Source organism: Hippocampus comes, unplaced genomic scaffold, assembly GCF_001891065.2.
Source record: "Hippocampus comes isolate QL1 unplaced genomic scaffold, H_comes_QL1_v1.1 scaffold9, whole genome shotgun sequence".
Lineage (NCBI taxonomy): Eukaryota > Metazoa > Chordata > Actinopteri > Syngnathiformes > Syngnathidae > Hippocampus > Hippocampus comes.
The window spans coordinates 884,037-903,766 of record NW_017805275.1 but is presented as its reverse complement, the minus strand read 5'-3'; the positions used below and the strand labels follow the sequence as shown (position 1 = coordinate 903,766).

Here is a 19,730-nt window from a genome sequence, read left to right as displayed (position 1 = left end):
TTTGCTCTTCTGTGTGGATTTTGGTCGTTAGAGGGCAGTGTAGGTATTGGCTGCAGAGCTGAACGAAAAAGGCTGCTTCCGGTTACGGACTTCCTCTTTTGCTCTGCATTGGGACGCAAACATGGTATGCACTGAACACCCGGATACATTTGAAAGAATCGACATTAATCTCAAGTTAAATAAGCCATCGATGCTGTTTGGTTGTTCACAGAAGCGTGTAATATTTCTGTTCTCGCAACAATATCGCTATTTGCCACGTATGATGAGTTTTTGGGCGAAAACTGGTCTTCTGTCGATGCTACCTTCTTAGCTAGCTGCTAGCTATTTTCACGTTTGGCCGGCCTGTCGGGTGTTAAACATTGTCCTATTCCAGTTATCGGAAGATAATTATATTTATGCGTCATCAACAACACAAGTTGGGTTCGCATGAGTAGTATTGCGAATTCAATGCTAATTTGTAGCATGCGCTCATAATAAATCGCCATTTGGGAGCTGTTGAACAACGTGTCCGAATGGGTTGATTTGCACGACTTCTCTCACGATTAAATATTTTGTTCACTAAATGTTTATATTGAGTATCGTTGGCTGTTTAATATGGCTGACGGTTGAGCTATGTCCTCAGGTGAACGTCCCGAAGACCCGCAGGACCTACTGCAAGAAGTGCAAGAAGCACCAACCCCACAAAGTCACCCAGTACAAGAAGGGCAAGGATTCCCTCTATGCTCAGGGTAAGTGTTTTGTTGGCTGTGTTAATTTGCGCTGGGTTTACACCATGTATGAGTTGATACATACATACATACATACATACATACATCAGTAGACCCCATTCCAATTGGTTTTCCTCTCGTGGAACTGTTAAATGTGCTGTATTTACTATATGTAACATTCATTCTCTAATGTTTCTAAATGCCGCTTTACCTTCAAAGTTTTGAGAAAAAATTATTGACAGGAATTGGCGAGAATGAGAGATCAGCTCAACTGACTTTGAAAGCCACAATCGTATGTTCATTGACAAATATTCTTCTTCTCATCCTCATTTGAAATTGGTGCCGGTCCAGGGTGAAAGGAGACCTTGCCTCTCCTACCCGTAATCTTTGCAGCCAAACACCTCGTGTTAACAAATTTTGGACACTGGCACTCCAAGTTAACTATTCTAGTATTTGCTGAGCACCCGAACAAAACAATGCACAGGCCACCAACGTGGCCTTGTCTGTCACTAACCTATGCCAATGTAATAGAAATGTCATGAGTACAGTAAATACTTGTATGAACACTTCTCCACTAAGAATATAAAACAGTTCAATGACAAACAGTAAATATGACGGTAGCTTGCGGGGCTCAGGCTCGGTTCATTGAAACCGTCAATCATCTGCTCAATCATAGTTCAAGCTGTTACAACAAACAATGCCATCTGCTTCAAGTGTTGCAAGTCTTGAAGAAACATCAGAAATGTGGTCTGGCACCCATTTCAGATAGTTGGTAAAAGCACGGTGCAAATAAACATTTTCATTGGTTGTTGAGCTACATGTTGGGGGAAACAATTGGGGGTTTGTGCCTTAAATTTACATACTGGTGTGTAGGTTACTGGATAGGAGATAGTGGGACAAGAATTGGATCATTAGATTTGACCACAGTTATGTCATTAATAAGTGAATGTCCTGCAGGTAAGAGGAGATACGATAGGAAGCAGAGCGGCTACGGTGGTCAGACCAAGCCCATCTTCCGTAAAAAGGTGAGTTCAACCATCCTGGTTGCAAAGGTCTGCCTTGCGTTTATGAACCCACACACACTATCTTCACCTTGTTTCCAGGCTAAGACAACAAAGAAGATTGTGCTGAGGCTCGAGTGCATGGAGGCCAACTGCAGATCCAAGAGGATGCTGGCCATCAAGCGATGCAAGCACTTTGAGTTGGGAGGTGACAAGAAGAGAAAGGTAAGACTGTCACAAGACACTTTGTTCCTTGAGCAAGTCTTGGTAACTGTCTCGGCATTAGTGTGAATTTATCCTTGAAATATGAGCCTACTAAGTCAAAGGCAAATTCCCGTAGGAAGGCAGTTAGGTACATTATACATGTTGTACTGAGCTGCCGGATGTTTTCCTTTGATGTTTTGTCTGCAGTTATCACACTTGAGGCCAGTTCTTACTTTTCACATCCACGTGGCCACAGGGTGCACATTGGTACATGTGGTGTAAATATCGTTGTCCACCTGCTGCAGAGGGTACGGACCCCACTGCATTTGATCGCACCTAGCCTCATTTTTTTGACTGTGCAGGCTGGATGCATATAAAGCACAAATGATCACGCAGGCGCCACACCAACAAACAAAGCACTGGTTATACCTCGCCTCAGATGCCTCTCGTTTCGTGTGCCAATGTGCTGAATTTGTTGTCCCTCTGATTCATGTTCAGTGGTTGCACTATGTGGGCCGTATTTTCGTGCCCAGAGCAAGTGTAGCAGAAAGGGCAGTCTGTCTGCATGGGTAGAGTTTTCTCTAAGTATTTAATAGAGAGATGCAGCTAGAAAGGAGCGTTTGCGCCGTTGTTGGAGTGGACACAGATAGCTTCTTTTCTGGCCATTGTAAGGGGCTCCATTCACTTTAAATTCACTGTAGGAGAGGCGCATGGTCCATATGGCGCAGGGACTCGTTTGAGTTATGCAGGAGATCAACATGCACAGTTGTTGAGTGTCTTTTATTGAACGGTGACCACAATGGTTTGAATAAATGTCAGCAATATTTCAAGTTAGTGCTTTCTTAAAATCAAGCTGACCTTTGCACAATGGCAACATTCAAAAGCTCTTAAGTTCATGGACAAGCAACAAGAAAAAGTGGATTTGAAATCCAAATTACTCAGGTTTTAACAACAGGAGTGTACGATAAATAAAGCACATTTGTCATGCCTCACTGACCAAAGGTCAGAACAAGTGGAGATGTGATGTGGAGTGATTTGTGCATTTCAACATTTGCTTTCCATTGCCCCATCTTAAAGACATATGTGCCATTGACATATTCGAGCAGCTGTGTTTTCTCCTCCTGACAATACTTGTGTTCTCTCAACAGGGCCAGGTCATCCAGTTCTAAGCTGTGGGCCACTCTTCTGGGTCAAGTTGTCACAATTTTCAATAAATGTGTTAAAATTAACCATTCTGCTTCTCGGTCATCTTCACTGTGAATATTGTGATGCTCATTATGGAAACCAGCGCAGCAAGCTATACTATTATGGAAACCAGCGCAGCAAGCTATACTGACAAGTTGGTCACCTAAAATAGCAGATCATCTCAACTCTGCACCGATTATAATGAGAAAAGGATTTATTTGTATCATTATTATTATTTTGTCTAGAGAAGAGTCTGTTTTTCAGACCACTGCATTTTAAGGAATCTTTGGTCATGCTTTTTCATGCTGATGGGCATGATGACAAGCAGAGCGGTGCCTGAAGGGTTAACTGACACCTGGTGTCCAATTTGAACCCCGACCTCCTCATACTGGGGCAGAATCTGGGTGATGTTGCAAAGCGGTGTGCACGTCTTCCAGCCAGGAGCCGCTTTTAAGGAGAACCTGCGTGGGCCTCCTATCTCCAGTGCATTGAGTACTGCTATGGCAAGCCAGCCTTGAGACAGAGGTCTCTCCCACACCTCAAAATGGTCCACCTGTAGAACACATAACTTAAATATGATGTAATATTGCACTGTATGAGGTGGTAAAGGTTGCACCTTGGCTGTGCGGTATCCCTGCTTGCCCAGCTCGTCCTGGCTAATGGCGATGATGTGGCGGTTCTGCAGCAGCTCCTTCGAGTGGCGACAGATGGACCTCAGGTCATTGGACATGAGCAGTGGTGCCGCCATGATGGCCCATAGCGCCATTTGGGACTCTTGCTGGTCACGACTCAGGCCAAAGTTCCCAATCACCAGCTGGAGGCAAGCGCACGTCTTAGGACATTAGCTGTAGGCTTGAAGCAAACATGGTCATACCATATCTGGGTCATTCCAGCCGCCGGGACCAGCTGAGGGGACAATAATGTCCTGGTGAGTAGCAGTCCAGTCCAAGATGGACTTGACGCTGCTCCATGAATCGTAGGCGTCTGCGAAATTGCGCCACTGGTTGCACGTCTCTGCAATGGTGTTGTAGTTAGGCTGGTGGGGTCACAAAAAGGATTCAACCTGAACCATGTCTTGGTGGTCCAAGTCCAGAATTGGTATGTTTGGGGTCAGGTGTTACCTTTTGGGAAGGCCACTCATACAAAGGCCACTCACAGGAATATAGGATGGGTCTTCCAGTTCTGTTCAGTGCTTTGGACATGTTCACATAGCCTGAAGTGGAAGAAATGATAAAACGTGAAAAGAACTCCTTAACTCTGCTGCAGAAAGCGGGTCCAGTGAACCCTCAAAACTTTGTACATCTGAAGTACCTCCGGTCAAATAAGTTTGAGGGAATTCCACAATGCTGGAATTTCAATAGCACTTTCAATTTTTTCCGAAAGGCACAGGTGAATAAATGCCATCTATTCTTCTGCCTCTATTGTGGTTTTATTGTTTTTCTCTTGATTGTAAAGTGTCCTTGAGTGTTGAGAAAGGCGCTTATAAATACAATGTATTATTATTCTATCATAGGACAATTTTCTGAAAATTCAGTTGACTATGTAGAACTGCCTTTGAAAAGCAGTCATCTTCCTACCTTTTTAAAATGTTACTCTTTAATGGCGCAGGCCTGAGGAAAGTTGAAAAAAATCCAGTCTTTTTCAAGCAGTTGCCCCTGACAAGTTACTCCCTTCACAAAGGGAGAAATATAGGAACTTTAAAATAAATGTATTTTACACACCTGCCCCCATCCCCCAGGTCTACCATTTATACAGGGGGTCTTGAACATTTTATAATAATCGGTCCTTTTCACAGTTGGGGCACGAACTTCAACTAAATATCAGATTGCAGAATGACGTGTCACAAGGCAGGTGATGTAAGTTTGGCATGATCCTTATACACACACACATATATATAGAGAGAGAGAGAGAGAGAGGTTAAATAAATTGCTACAAGAATATGAAGATAACTAAGCTTGAAGCATGGCACTGACGTTAAATAGATTTAATTATAAAACACTGTATAAAACCCCCAACTCAAAGGTATTCAAATTCCCTTTGTCCATAGGAGCAAAACTCCAGTGCCGCCCTCACATTTGTGCCACATCCACAAGGTCACGGCGCTCCAAGTTGGGCCAAACTGCAATGGGTCTCTTTGACTGATAAAAACAGCCAACTTAGCGTCCCTGAATAAAAATTGAGTTGGCGCTTCACATTTTTATTTCTTGTATTTGGGCCCACAAATGAACACAAGGCCAGAGAAAACGATGTCCTAGATTTGTATATCACAGAATGGACTCTTGTTGCAAATAACAGGACGATGTGCTTGCCTTCCTCAAGCAAAGTGGTGTCCATGGAGCAGCCGTCAAACTTGAGCAGGTCGACTTCCCACTCAGCAAAAGTCTGGGCGTCTGTGTCGTAGTGAGCCAGGCTGCCAGGGTATCCGGCACAGGTGCTTGTGCCAACATCTGCGTAAATGCCCAATTTAAGACCCTTGGAGTGCACCTGGAACCAAAGCCTTTCATTTCAGACGAACCGTCTCCAGGAGAGGGCAGTGTTGCAATAACAATTATACGTAGATCTCTCAAAGCAGTCCTATATGCACTACGTATACCCAAAGTTAAAATACAACTGAACATTACTTAACAAATCTGCATCATGAAAAATATTCACCTCGCTCTTTTGTAAACAAAGCACTCACATAGTCGGCCAGTTTTTTGATGCCCCCCGGGAACCTGCGGGGGTCCGCTTGCAGGCGCCCCCCGGCGTCTCGACTTTTACTCATCCAGCAGTCGTCAATGCAGACGTACTGGTAGCCGGCTTCCCTCCAGCCCTCTGCCGCCATGACGTCTGCCATCATCATGTACAGACGTTCACTAGAAGAGAAAAAAACATGCTAGAACACATGTAAGCAGCACGATGCCGCAACCACACTGAGTGGCACCTTGATTCATTTTTTGAGGTTTTTTTTTTGCCAACCCCAAACGCTCCAAATGTATTTTTCGTAATCTCTCTATCCCAGCAACGTATTGTGACAGGCACAACAACACGGCAAATTTCTCTTCCACTGGATGACAGACTTAACATATTGAACTTCATACAACAGAATACTGTAGTTTTGTGTTAAACTAAATAAGCCCATAGTTCACACAAAATGAAATTGTGCGGAATTTGTGATTATCTGTTTGGTTTTCCAGTGTTGTTTGTTTTGTTCAACGTAACGTCACCATGTCGTGGTTAGGGGAATTGTAGGTGAAAGTTTGTCACAAAATAAAAACCTTGTTTCCGCCCGGTTTCGAACCGGGGACCTTTCGCGTGTGAGGCGAACGTGATAACCACTACACTACGGAAACTGACGTGCTGCACTCTGGTAGAGAAAATTAAAATAAATCCCTTCACCAAAGATTTGTCGAAAACTTGTTTCCGCCCGGTTTCGAACCGGGGACCTTTCGCGTGTGAGGCGAACGTGATAACCACTACACTACGGAAACTGACATACAAGCAGTCATTCAAGGGAATTATAAGGACATCCCACAGAATATTTGCCACAAAAAGCTGTTTCCGGCCGGTTTCAAAACGGGGACCTTTCGTGTGTGGAGCTCCAAGTGATCCGAAATAGGTCGGATTTAATCAATTTTCCCGGCTTGGATTATCGAGCGCTCGGCAGAATTCTGCGACGTATCGCCCCCCCCCCCCCCCATGCTTACTAATGTCGCGTCTACCCCAGCCTCCCAATTGGATATTTCATGACCAGTTTATGCGCTGACTGTTTGTGATCATAAAAGACTTTGTAACGAACTACATCCAGTTTCCGTAGTGTAGTGGTTATCACGTTCGCCTCACACGCGAAAGGTCCCCGGTTCGAAACCGGGCGGAAACAGCGTTTTCATTTTGTGATAATTGCAGGTTGCAAATACACCCATTATAATATCAATATTCTATTTCCCCAGCCTTACTTCAAGACTTGTACCTCACCTTATGCAGTTATCCGGATCGGCGTCGCAGTTGGTGTTACACATGAACCTCTCCCAGTGCAGCCAACCCATCGTGGGGGTCCTCGCTAGGCCGTTGTCGAGAGGTTTGGTGCGGCCCCATAAACCCACAAAAAACAGCATCCACACACTGGCTGTCAAGGACATATTTAATTTTTATTTCTCCTGCATAGCATTACATGAGCCGGCTACCCTTGTTTTGTCTACTTCCTAGTTGTGGTGTTTCTCCACCTGACACAAATCTTACCCAATGAAGTTGAAGCTTGTTTTGAAATATCCAATAAGATTTCACCGACACTTTCAACTAGGAAGCATGGAATCCACGACAGCGACGACACCAAAAACACTACACGAGTGATGTTGTATCTTGATATGTGTGTTTAATTTGTCCATTGATCAAGCTTGTAACTCATTTTATTTCAGTTCACTTATATTTCAAATACACGTTCCCCATTGAAATGAATTGAAGTGCCATCAGTTTAAAAAATTTACATGAAATTACCAGTAATTTCCCAAGAAGATGTTTCTTAATTTTATAGTGTGAGTATTGGCTCTGCTGCTTCCACTCATTTGAGTGTTATTTATTAATGTATTTATTTATTAACTAATCTGAACCATAGTACCATCAGATTCATAGTAAAAGAGTGTCAGTTACAGACTGGCATGCCCGCAATCCAGACTTGTCTCCCAATGAATATGCATGGCGCATTATTAAGTACAAAATACGACGAGAGATCCCTGACTATTAAAAAGCTGAATCTGTACATCAATCAAGAATGAGGAAGAATTCCATCTACATAGCTTCAACAATTTGTGTCCTCAGTTCCCACACGTTTACTGAATGTTGTTAAAAGAAAAGGTGATGTAACACAGGGGTAAACATGTCCAGCTTTTTGGGGAAAATGTTGCAGCCATAAAATTCTAAGTTAATGATTATTTGCTCAAACAACTTTATCAGTTTGAACATATAATATCTTGTCACGTAGTGTATTTAAATTAAGGTTGAACATAATTTGGAACACATTGTTTTCTGTTTTTATTCACAACACAATGCCCGACTTCATTGGAACTGGGTTTGTAGATTCATCAACGAGGATGGGGGAAGGGCTAAGCGAAGGCCAGTGTCCAAAACGCAGCACCTCCCTGCCATTGTCAAAAAAAGAACTTGGTGCCCGCCACCGAAACGTTTTTTTAATTGCATGTTGACGCCACAAGATTCTTTTTACACATGTGTAGTCGTCCACAAAGCCTCATGTGTCAATACATTATTGTACATCCTCTCTGACTAGATGCAAAAGAACACCAAACGTGACATTTGCAAAATGTCGCATGACCAGAGGCCTCCACCAGGGACAGGCCTGATGCAAACCATTTGTCACTTGCTATAGTTCATATGAGATCCAGTGAGTGAAGGCGCCGAGGTTCTAAATGTCAGATTTCAATTTGACACGCTGGCCTCTGCATGATAGATGGATGGATGCATCTTTTGGATGTGTTATTTTGTGCTTGTAAAAACAAACAAACAAGCAACCGATCTGTTGAGCTTCTTTTGTAACCACACAGCACTGCTGTTAATTGAGAGTGGTGACAGATTACTTTGGTTTTTCTGCCCTAAGGACTCCGACGGCCATCCATCGCCTTCCCTTTTCTTGGTCGCCGTCCCGTAATTGAAGGGGACGTCACGGATCGCTTGTGTCGGCACATTTTTGAAGAAGCTTTGCACTTTTGTGATCTGTCATGACAGATGCAAAAGTTGCTCTTCTGTAAATACATCACCTGACAATATAAAGCTCCATCCATTTTCCAAACCGTTTTTTTCCTCATTAGATTGGCGGGTGAGCTGGAATCAATCCAGCTGCCTTTTGTGCAAGAAGTGTACACACTGGAGTAGACTTAATTTTGGTGTGATTTTAGTGTATTTGTTCGAGGCACAGCCAGACAAATTTGGTGCACCAGACATCTGTTTCATTCATAGGTATGACAACAATGTGGGCCAATCTCTCTAATTGATTGGAGTGGCCATGGGTGCAAGGCGGTCTCCAATCGCCCACGTCACATTCGGGGCCGACTACAACAAAAGGAGATCTTGTCGTTTGTGTGCCAATGTCATGCACAGATGTTTACTAAGCTGAAGTCTCTTGATATTTACCGTTAAGCACAGGGTTGTATTAGTCTGGGATTTGTCATTATGGTTCGTATTTATTTAGTTTTGACATTTTCTCTTTAAATTACTGTTGGTATTTAGAGTGTGTTCGTCAGTTTTAGAATTTAAAAAAAAAAAAAAAAAAAAGCTTCCCTTTGGTTTAGTTTTTATCAGTTTTGGTATTAGTTTTTTTTTTTTTTTTTTTTTAATCCAGAGTGTTTGTCAAGTGCAAGATGAAATAAAAAAAGTCATTTTTTGTAATAAAACAAACTATAATTCCCAAATGTTCAACCTTCCTTCTTCCATACGGCCATCCTCGTCTCAAAACTCTTTTGTCTTCTATAGCATTTGACACGGCATCATTCAGACTTGATCTTGACGTCTTACTGTTTGGTGCTTTCTACCGTCTTTGTTATTAATTTGTTGTTTTATTGTTGTATGTATGATATTTGCTCCATGTACAGCACTTTGCATACAGCCATGGTTGTTTTAAAGTGCTCCATAAATACAGTTGAGTTGAGTTGAGATACAATTAACAAATACATTTAATAAACCCTGAAAGCGCTTTAGTCAATTTTATAAACGTGAAAAGTAGTTTCATTTTGGTGTTATTGCAAAGTACTCTCACATTTATTTTATTTTGTTAATGAACATTTTTTTTTTCATTTTAGTTCTTGTTACTTCATTAGTTTTTGGTAACTATTAACTTTGGTTGCGTATGACAACCTTTTGGTGCGTTTGGAGGTTCTACTGTATGGTATATGTTTATTTTCGATGAAATTTTTTCTCTCTTTCGGATGAACACAAATAATGTCGCGCTGCTGCTCCTTACCTCATAGATTGCATCATGTTGTTGCCATGTTCAGAGATGAAAGTCATAAAACAGCCCAGGAGGGGAGCGGGTTATCCACTTCTCCTTTCATCCCAGACCCTTTAGATTTTTAACACCAAGTGCTCTATGTTTATATGCGTTGCCATCTCATTTGACCTTAATAGAAAAAAAAGCATGTGTGTATGTCAGCAATAAAAGGGGGCTTCTTTATGAATTTCAAAAGGCTTCCATGCACCAAAAAAATGTCGAAGATGCAGCATTTTATGACCTGCATCACCATGGTAACTAGGCATCCCAGATCCCATGATAGCAATTCCATGTTGCTCCACACGTACGCCCCGCTGTTTACAGACCTGAGGGCCTCTGCTCATTACTCGGTTACACTTGAAGCCAGTGGCAAATGAATAATTAGGTTGAGCTCATGATAAGAAAAGCATTGAATCTGGAATTTAGTGCAAATGGCCCCGAATGAACAACAGTATATCACATTCTTTATATGTATAAAAATATACAATCTTACTGGTATTTTAAAATATATGTCAAGTACCACTGGAGGCTATAACAATACAAAATAACTACTGTATTGTGGAGAAAATCTATGAAGTAAAATCAGTACTCATCACTGTAGTTACATAATTTATGTCAACGACACTGCCAACACTGTAGTGCCCACGGATAAACCCAATTTTTTTGTAATACTCATGACCATTGCCTATTAAGTGACCTCCAAACTGTCTACCCTGCTTCTTTCCCAAAGTCAGCCAGGATAGACTCTCACCGACAATGACCCAAATAAACAGTGTAGAAAATGGGTGACTTGACGATAGTGATCTCAGTTATTGTAGTCCCAAAAATTAGAGGCCCAATTATTTCGTTCTAATGACTGCAGTTCGCTGCATGTCGGTGGTAGTTCCCAAATGTTGAATCCCCCACAACTATCGTCCCACTGATTGTGGTCCCCAGGACTGTAGTCCTGCATCGTGAGTCAGACTTGACTGTGGCATGGGTTCCTGTCAGTGCTTTTGTCAGGGTTCAAAACATTCAACAAGGAAAACATTCCTCCTGGTTTTGAATCCTATTTAGTTCTTTTTCTTTTAAACGAGATGACTGTTCGATAACAGCGTATATCCGACAGCCAAATCAAGAGGCTTCAGATAACTTCAAGTCAAATGTCAGAGTGTCTTTCTTTGGTCACCACTCAGCTGACAGAGAAAGTCATTGTGACCTTGTCCCTGATTTCAAAGCAGAACTGTGCTCATGCTATGCGCTGCGACTGCTACAATCTCACTGCAGTGCAATTGTAGTGAGCGTGGATTCATCCCGTTCTCAACAGGAATGTACAGAACAAAAATATCCTGCCATCAAAGAGGTTCTCTGCCCCCCAATCATTTTCTGCTCGCTTCGGGCTGTAGCTTCACCCATCTCAGCACATGAGGATCAACAACAAGAATGGCAGATTGCGGATCAAGACCTCAACCAACCTTTCGCATATTGGTCAATACTAGACAAGACTGTATTGTTGCTTTAGTTTCGAAACAAAAGTAGAAGGCCGTTGCGATGTGCTGTGCATTGGGTCAATTGCTCTTGTTTTCTTTTGAACCTTCACGTAAATTTCAGCATGCTAATACATTAAAAAAAAGGCCGTGAGACAAGAAAGCCCCGACAGGACTAAGCTTTTGTATTTTTTAGCAGCTCTTGTGTGTGAGAGGTGAAACAGAGTCGTTTTGAAACTAATTTAATGTGAGAAAGAAGTCAAGGAAGCGGACTGACAGGGTCTTACAGGTTCAGCTTTGTTTTTGACCGAACCAGTCAAAAAAAAAAAAAAAAAGCACAAGATAGAGAGGCTAACCTTACAAAGCATCACAATTCATTATCATGCTGTCTTCGGCTTTCTCGGGGAATACGTGGTATTTGAACAAGAGACTTTTTATTTCAACGCTGGCCCTCTTTTAATTAGCACCGACTGACCTTTTTGACTGTCAGCTTGTGTCACCCTTCTTAAAAAGGAAACAACTCTTCTGGGATGTTTTTTTACTCCAAATGAATGGAGGCTCCACCAAGATTACAAGTCTGATGGCAAACTTTTGTGCATAAATATGTCAGATTTCTTTTGAGCAATTGGATGAGCGCGTCTGGATAATATTGAGTTTTTGGAATTCGGAAGGAAGCCGTCAGTACCTGAAGAAAACCCAAACAAACATGAGGAGAAGAAGTAAACTGCACAAAGAAAGGACAGAGCTGGTAAATATTTTGGCCAATTCAGAATATTTAGCTAGAAATCGTGTCATGGTTAACCACAGAGTTGAAGCAAAGGCAACTAAATGACTTTTTAGTTTTTGAAGACTTTGATTCAAAAAGGCTTCTTTGGATGTAAATTAAAGGTGAATATTTTTGGATGTGTCTGGTGGTGGTGTATTGCACGGGCTGTAAACCTAGCAAAAAAAAAAATATATATATATATATATATATATATCAAAAGGCGATTAGAGGAGATGAATGTTATTTCCGGTTCGTCAAACATGGTGAAGCTTCATGTTGCTGTTATGCTGCACCCAAATTGCATAATCCACCAACAGAAGTCAGCTTCAGGTGTAAATGCTTTTGCCGGTGAATCCAGGTCAAAGCTGCACTTTTTTTCCCCAAGCGAATAATTTCTTTTAAGCATTTAAAATCAATTTCCCTCAGTAATTTTAGAACGTCACTTTTTATTTCTTTACTTTGTTTTTAAATGTCTGCCAAACTTGGTTGTAAAAGTTTAACGGTTTTCAATCTATGTTTTCAAGTAAATAATAATTTTCAGTAAGCTACTTATGTTTTCTTTGCTTTACCTTTGAATGTCTTTTTCTTTTTATTTACAAACGCTTTTATGTCTTGTGTTTTTGGTTGTGTGAAACACATTGAGTTGCCCTGTGTATGAAATATGCTATATAAATAAAATTTCTTCATCTCCAGTTTTAACAGGGTGTGCATACTTTACAAACATATATACCGGTAAGTTTTTTTTTTTTTTTTTTTTTTTTACTTCCATTGTTGGGAAAATTTCATTTTCTTCAGAGTTCTACAGGTTTTGGTGGTAAAAGTTTTTAAATTATGATTGTTTGTCTTGTTTTTACATCACCAAAAATATCATTTGAACAGGAAAGTGTAGAGTTTTTGTCTCAACTGTAGTTGTTTTTCCAACCATGATATGAAAACTTTTTTTTTAAATATTCTGAAACGTAAGTACAAGCCAGAATTCTGTTGTCAGAAACAAAGACGCTCCTGCGGTGAGAGGTAGAAGATCGACCAAGTATCTTCAAAAGTCCTGCTGTGACTGATCCATCCCTCCTCGGACAACCCGAAAATCGATCAAGAAATCTTTTGACTTTTCTGCGGATTTTGCTGTTTTTAACTTGAGTGAACTCAGCCGGGAGACGGCGTGAAGTCGGAGGTGCAAAAACACAGGCTAGGTAAGCTCTACAGGAGGGTGTTCTCGCAGTTTTGGAGAAGAATAAGTTATTGTTCAACATCCGGCACACAGCACGCACGTACGCATGCATGCATGCATACGTGTCGGCGTTGTCTCCTGGGGGAACCCATTAATACCCTGCTGGCTCGTCTCCACCAGCCGAGCCGCGGCGCCGAGTTGGAGCGTCGAGCCGAGAAGAAGGCTCTCGTGGGCATTCGGCTCACTGCGACTGGCATGTGTGATGGACAGGGGAGACAGACAGGTGGAGAAAAGCCTGTGTTGACTGAATGAGCAGCAAGAGATGATGCTTGGGAGCTGGCAGAACAGTGTCAAGCATGTCAAGAAGGAATTGATACTGTGTTGTAATAAGAATTCATTAACCGCGAATTCAGCTGCAGCCTTCTTCGTTGTTAGTTAGCAACACACAGCAAAAATAAATCAATCAACACGGTGGCTTGTAACTTGAGAAACTCGTCCGATCGTGCAATCAAAAGTCAAGGCACCCCGACAGTATTGAACGAACCGGCCTGGCTGCCTCTTGTGTTAGCGTTAGCATGCTAATGCTAAATGAGTGTCGTGATTTTGCAAATTTGCTATACACGCCAACAATGAATTTGTTAACCACTCTCAATTGGTAGACACAATTGTGGCTTTAAAGTTAAGTTCATTGAATATCTACGTACAGAGGGGGCCTATGAGCATTTTTTTTTGCTGCTGCACCTGATTGATTCTACAACCAAGCTAAGAGTGAAAATGTAATTCAAGGCATGCCCGTTCACATTCATTCATAGTATCAAAAGGGATTTGAATCTTGCAATTCCTGGTTCCTTCGGTTGGTACGCAGCCACCCCCCTTCAAAACAAAACAAAAAAAAACAAAACTAGATGCAGTCTCCCCAACAGTTTGTAGCACAGCAAAGGATTAGCAGAAAAGAATCCACGTATGGATAACTTTCTCTATCAGTTTACACTTGGATGAGATTTTCAGTGACGCTTGAAATATGGAATTTCCTCGTGAAAGCTTCCAGTGCATCTGGTTCTTGTCCATTGATGTTTTTTTTTTTTTTTTAGGGGGAAGGAAGGACTTTGTAATGAATGTTGTAAAGATAATGTGTTTATATGATTGATTTACTCCCTGTGTTAATCCAAAGGATTAATACCAATTTTGTCATTTAAATTGGCTTGACACATTCCCCAAAAACCAAAGAAACAACGAGGCCTCTTTTTTTTTTTTTAACACTTTTGATGCATTCATTTCATAGCCTGTTTACATCAATGACATTTGTGATACATTGATGTGTGGAATTCTCTGGTATATGTGTTGTATAATGAAATGCTCACCACAGCATCTGTTATTGCCCATTGTTAAAATAGCTGAGACACCTTTGTATCTTCAAGAACCTATGAATGCATGAGGGAAGAAACCGCAGGGGGAGCAGGGATACACAACGGCTCGATCAAAACATGTCACATTGCACTTAAAAACGTCACGCAACGATACGATCCCCGTAAAACTTGATTTTATCTGCTGATGTGCATGGGAGAGTAAGCACTATCGGTCGGGAGGACTTAAAGGCGGCTTTGGGCTCTGGCACCACATTGATGTTCCGATGGGAGTCTGAAGAAAGGAGGCTTATGCTGATTACCCTCCAGGGACAGGACAAGTACACGGTTTGGACACAATGACCCATAGATGCACGCCTGACAAATTGGATGACTTAAAGCAAGGGTTGCAGAACCCTATTCCCTTGAGGGTGCTTTTGTATTCTTATTTATTATGAGCATTTGTAGATGAAACATTTTTATAACAAGTCCTCTTTTGAATTGAGTTTTAAAATTGCAATGCAAATGACCCCACGGGCCAGAAACGTTAGGCCCAATTGATGTGTATGTATGTTGTCCGCTTCGGATTTGAGGGAAGTGTCATACAGAGCTTTTAATACCAGGGCCCGGAAAAATAAATTGTTAATATTTTCATTTGGGTCCACCCTTCTTTGGGGGATCATGCATCACATGGAACTTATTTAAGTCATCACAGTCTCAGGAGGTTGTGGGTAATTTAGCAAGCGAATGCCAAGGTCCTGCGTTATTGGAATCCATCAGTCATCCGGCGATATATAAGATCTGACAGGATATGCTGATTTCCAGCAAAAGCGATGGGTCGCAAATCAAGGGGGCCCGCAAAAGCGGTCATGGTAGGATGGTGGATTTAGAAAAGCTTCTTATATTGTCACCAATGCGCTCGTATGGTCATCATGACTGAAGCCGGACCATCCCGTGACTTTGAAGGCAATATGTGGCTGTAGTAAAAGGGATTGTGTTAAAGGCATTCCTTTCTGTTTGCGCTTTTGGATGTGAGACTGTAGTGCACGATATAATGAAGTCAGCTGATCTTATTGTTGGCATTTTCGATGTTGGCGGAGATGAAGTTCAAGAGATTTTGGTCTCTTTATAAACACACTGGCACGCACAGCAGAGAGCAGCGGACTGTTGACTGCTCAGTCGCGCTTTGCTCAAGTGGCGTCGCTACAAAGTCACCACTTCCAATAGGGCATTATCTTTGGAGTTCATTTCAACCCTCTTCGGCTTCATTGAAGATAAGGAGATCAGTAGTATCCTCCTTCGCAAGGTGTTGATTGCAAGCCTGGCGCCAATGGCCCATCAGACAGTTCTTCAAGGGAGCAAGTTCATAGGGTACCTCTCAGCAACTTCCGTATTTCTGCAAATATTTACTCAACTGCAGATGGGGATTCTGTCGCACAGCAACTAATCTTTGAGGTTGAATAGCGTCTCTGAACTCAGGTAATTACAGATCCTGCCTCCCCCCTACACCCCCTCGTCGGCAAGGAGGAGGCATCTATTTAAAGGAGGCATTTGAGTAATTATTTGTGGAAATGCGGTATGTTGATTTGAGAGCATCAGCTCATCCTCTTCATCCCCTCACACAAAAGTTTAAGTCGAGTAAAAAGGCCGTGATTTCATCTTGTTTGAAAAGGAAGAGCACGCACACAAACATGAGGAAGCTCAGGACAGAAGGACTCTGGACTCGGGGTGCCTCTTTTGAATTCATTTTCATTGGCTGGGGAACATCAAGCCCATTTCAAAGTCATCAGTTGATGAAACAGCACGTTGATTTTCCCATTAAAAAAGTCATCTGACAACCCTGAAGCAATTTTGCCTGTAAATATGTCCAAAATCCCTTTGGACAACGATGATTGGCGCAATGCCTTGCAATGAGTGTCAAACAATGATTTATTTATCCCGTGCATTACATTTCAGGTTTGAGCTTTCACTGTTTAACTTGCATTTGCATGGGATCTGCTGGTAATTGGAAAGAAACTCTAGGTGTGTTCACAGTAAGACCCTTTTAATCGAACTTCAGTTAGCTGCGATTGTGTGCTGTGATTTGCTGTTTTGATACCACCTTCTCGATACGGTTCTCAATGAAAACTGGTGTGAAATGAACTAATCAGATTTGTCCAATAACGTTGACTTCATCGCTATAAAAAACACCAAGTACATCTTCAGTTTAGCATGGATTTTTTTTTTTTACGGCGCTGTTTTACTTGCTGTTGTATACACTAAATTCACTTCCTGTTAACATTCTGGTGACCAGTAAGAACAGAGCGTGAACGTCAATGTCGTTCTTCTCGAGACAGAAAATTAGTGAAAAGTAGAGTGTCGAATTAAGTGCCATCTAGTGGTAAACTAATAGAACGCAACAAACTAAGCTCAAAGTGCGTGCATTTTGAAGCACACGCGCACGACAACGCCTCAGAGAGACCACCGTTTGCAAGCTCACTACCATTTCTTCAGCAGAGGTGCAAGCAAAATGTCATTCCAAACGACTTCTAGTAGTCGCTCAAGTGACAGAGTAACTGTGTGGCATTTGTTACACATGCTTTAGTCATCACGTTGAGGAACAAGTTTGTCTCCTTCGAGTTTCCGTAGCACAAATTGTGGGCGAAACATGGCAGCCTTCTGTCAAGGAGGCGCATCCTATGCAATATAATTTGCAAATACTTCACCTACAATTACATGAAAAAGTAAAAATGACCCTGATGTGATCGATTTTTTTTTGTTTTTGCATTTTATTGAAATGAATGGTGGGTTTTTGAAATAATGAACATTGAAATGTCAACATTTTTTTACATGTCTCTTCACAACTGAATCATGAACAACCAAGTTGTTCACTCCATTTTTAATCAATTCCAAACAATCAACAAAATTCTTAATGATCACTTAAGTGAAAATTGGACCTGATCGCACGGGGAAATTGAACTGCAGTCAACCCCAGCTATTCATTGGAGATAGGGAACAAGCGCTGCCACAAATACCAAAAATCTGCATGGAACTGGGCTTATAATTGCCTGGAGATTCCAAGAAGGTAGCAAAACACAACTTTTGTCTAAAGGAAGATCCTCAATCCACTTCAACATCATTACTTGGACTCAAGATGCCACAAGATGGGAGCAAACCACCACTTTACTCCAAATGCAACTCCTCAACTCCCTTCAACACAGTTCCTTAGTACACAGATGGCAGAAAACACTTAAAACAGAAAATAAGTTAAGTTTTGGGCAAATAAAAGAGGATAGCTTAAAAAAAAGTGAATTTGCAAATGCCAAAACACAGATATGTGGTAAATCACTGTATATAAGTGCAAATGTGATGGATTAATTAATTTATTTGATTTAAAAGGAATTCAATCATCCTGTCAGAAAAAAAAAAGCATTTTATTTTGACTCAAAATGAAAATCTATTTGTGCTTTGTGCGGTTTTGGCAACGGCTTCTTTTATTATTTTACAATTTGTACACTGTCAATATATCTATAGATAATGTCATTACAAGTCGGTAAAGTCACCACTTACAGAATACTTGAAAATATGAAAGACCCTTTTCAGACACCCTTGCCTGTTGAACGAAAAGTGTAGAAAAAGCCACCGCTGTTTGAATTTTGGAAAACATTCAGACACACAAAGTGTCGAAACTCAAGTCTCACCAGTCCTCACTTGGTGACATCACCGGCAAGGATCCGCCGGCGTAATCGAACCAGAGGCAAAAACTTCATCCTGAAGCCAGTCAGTTCAATTTTTTTTCTTTTGGCTTTGAACACTCTCGAGCGCCCAGAGATGCTCTTGGGTTTAGCGTTCATTCCTAATTCCAAGAGGAACGCTCCTGCTCCTCGCCGCAATGGAGGCAAATCCTGGCAAAGTCTGTAGAAAGGCGGAAGCTCTTTACAAATTGGCATGAATGTCCTCGTGTCGCAGCACTTTGTAGGTGACCCAGTAGAAGATGTTGAAAATGAGGAAGCTCAACGGGAAGACAGCTCTGGAGATGGTGTCGATGCGCTTGGCCCGGTCCACGAAGCGCTTGTGGAGAAACTCGCCGTCGTGCACCGTCACGGGAGGCGATGGGCCAAAAACGGTGGGTCCCTCCACGGCGGGGCCGTCTTTGGACTGCAGGCAGTGGCCCAAGCCGGAACCCCGGAAATAGAATCCGCGGCTCTCCCGCAACATCTCCTCGTCCTGTGGAGTCGAGCAGTGAGATCACACAGAATAAATAAATAAATAAATGTACATTTATTTGTTTGTTTGTTTATTTATTTATTATCACTTGCTGTTATTTGTAATAGTGAGATAAACACAAGACATAAAAGGTTTGTTGAATTTATATTTTATATATATTTATCAGATTTTAACTGTGTTGCTCAACTATTTATACATGCGGTAGATATTGCAAACGAGCGACCAGAGAAATGCATGTGTTCACAACTGATATTGGAGACTTTTCGCTTGACTTGAGTTTCATTTTCATGCAGAGTAAGTGAATGCATTAGTAATATTAGTATTGTGTGCAATATTGTCAAGTGGTGATGTCATGATCAGCCATTAATCACGATCGGCCGACATCCGTGCGAAAGGATGTGATCGGCAGGTCGATCAGTGCCTTTAATTGCTGATCGAAAAAACACAGCACCCTGCAATTCCTACTTGGCCGCCAGCTAACTGGAGACCAGTCTTGTGTTAACTCTGCACATGTGACAGACGAAACCAATAACTGAATCATAATCAATGTTTGTACATTTTATGCACTGTCAATTAGAAATAATGTCCTGTTTTTATACAATAAAATGATGGAGATTTGGATAGAATGTTTTTTTTGTTTTTTTTTAAAAATCTGATTAATCAATTAATCGAAAAAATTGACAGATTAATTGATTATTACTTAATTATTAT

At 41.5% G+C, this 19,730-nt stretch overlaps 3 protein-coding genes and 3 non-coding genes across 7 annotated transcripts in view; 2 read left to right on the top strand and 4 right to left on the bottom strand.

Annotated features, from left to right (window-relative positions):
• The first annotated feature begins 31 nt into the window (after positions 1-31).
• On the top strand, positions 32-3,141 carry rpl36a (ribosomal protein L36A). Of its 2 annotated transcripts, none has more exons than XM_019869908.1 (5): positions 32-124; positions 623-728; positions 1,665-1,732; positions 1,811-1,933; positions 3,061-3,141. In XM_019869908.1, the coding sequence occupies exons 1-5, from the start codon at positions 122-124 to the stop codon at positions 3,079-3,081; spliced, it is 321 nt and encodes a 106-aa protein (XP_019725467.1). In that variant the 5' UTR covers positions 32-121; the 3' UTR covers positions 3,082-3,141. The 2 variants fall into 2 exon arrangements, with proteins under 2 accessions (XP_019725467.1, XP_019725466.1); XM_019869907.1 differs by lacking the exon at positions 3,061-3,141 and adding an exon at positions 2,125-2,447 and having other exon boundaries at positions 1,811-1,999.
• gla (galactosidase, alpha) lies at positions 2,680-7,287 on the bottom strand. The gene is made up of 7 exons (XM_019869904.1): positions 7,052-7,287; positions 5,778-5,952; positions 5,407-5,581; positions 4,219-4,310; positions 3,972-4,133; positions 3,714-3,911; positions 2,680-3,650 (listed from the first exon to the last, which is right to left on the bottom strand). The coding sequence occupies exons 1-7, from the start codon at positions 7,213-7,215 to the stop codon at positions 3,339-3,341; spliced, it is 1,278 nt and encodes a 425-aa protein (XP_019725463.1). The 5' UTR covers positions 7,216-7,287; the 3' UTR covers positions 2,680-3,338.
• On the bottom strand, positions 6,357-6,429 carry trnav-cac (transfer RNA valine (anticodon CAC)). The gene has a single exon. It is a non-coding gene; the product is annotated as a tRNA-Val (tRNA).
• Positions 6,495-6,567, bottom strand: trnav-cac (transfer RNA valine (anticodon CAC)). The gene has a single exon. It is a non-coding gene; the product is annotated as a tRNA-Val (tRNA).
• Positions 6,884-6,956, top strand: trnav-cac (transfer RNA valine (anticodon CAC)). Its single transcript has one exon. It is a non-coding gene; the product is annotated as a tRNA-Val (tRNA).
• Positions 7,288-17,582: 10,295 nt separating the features above from the next.
• Positions 17,583-19,730, bottom strand: part of glra4a (glycine receptor, alpha 4a) — a 59,642-nt gene continuing 57,494 nt past the window's right edge. Inside the window, exon 9 of the mRNA XM_019870100.1 lies at positions 17,583-19,019. Within this exon, the coding sequence (XP_019725659.1) occupies positions 18,729-19,019 (291 nt within the window). The 3' untranslated portion in view covers positions 17,583-18,728. The remainder of the gene's footprint in view (positions 19,020-19,730) is intronic.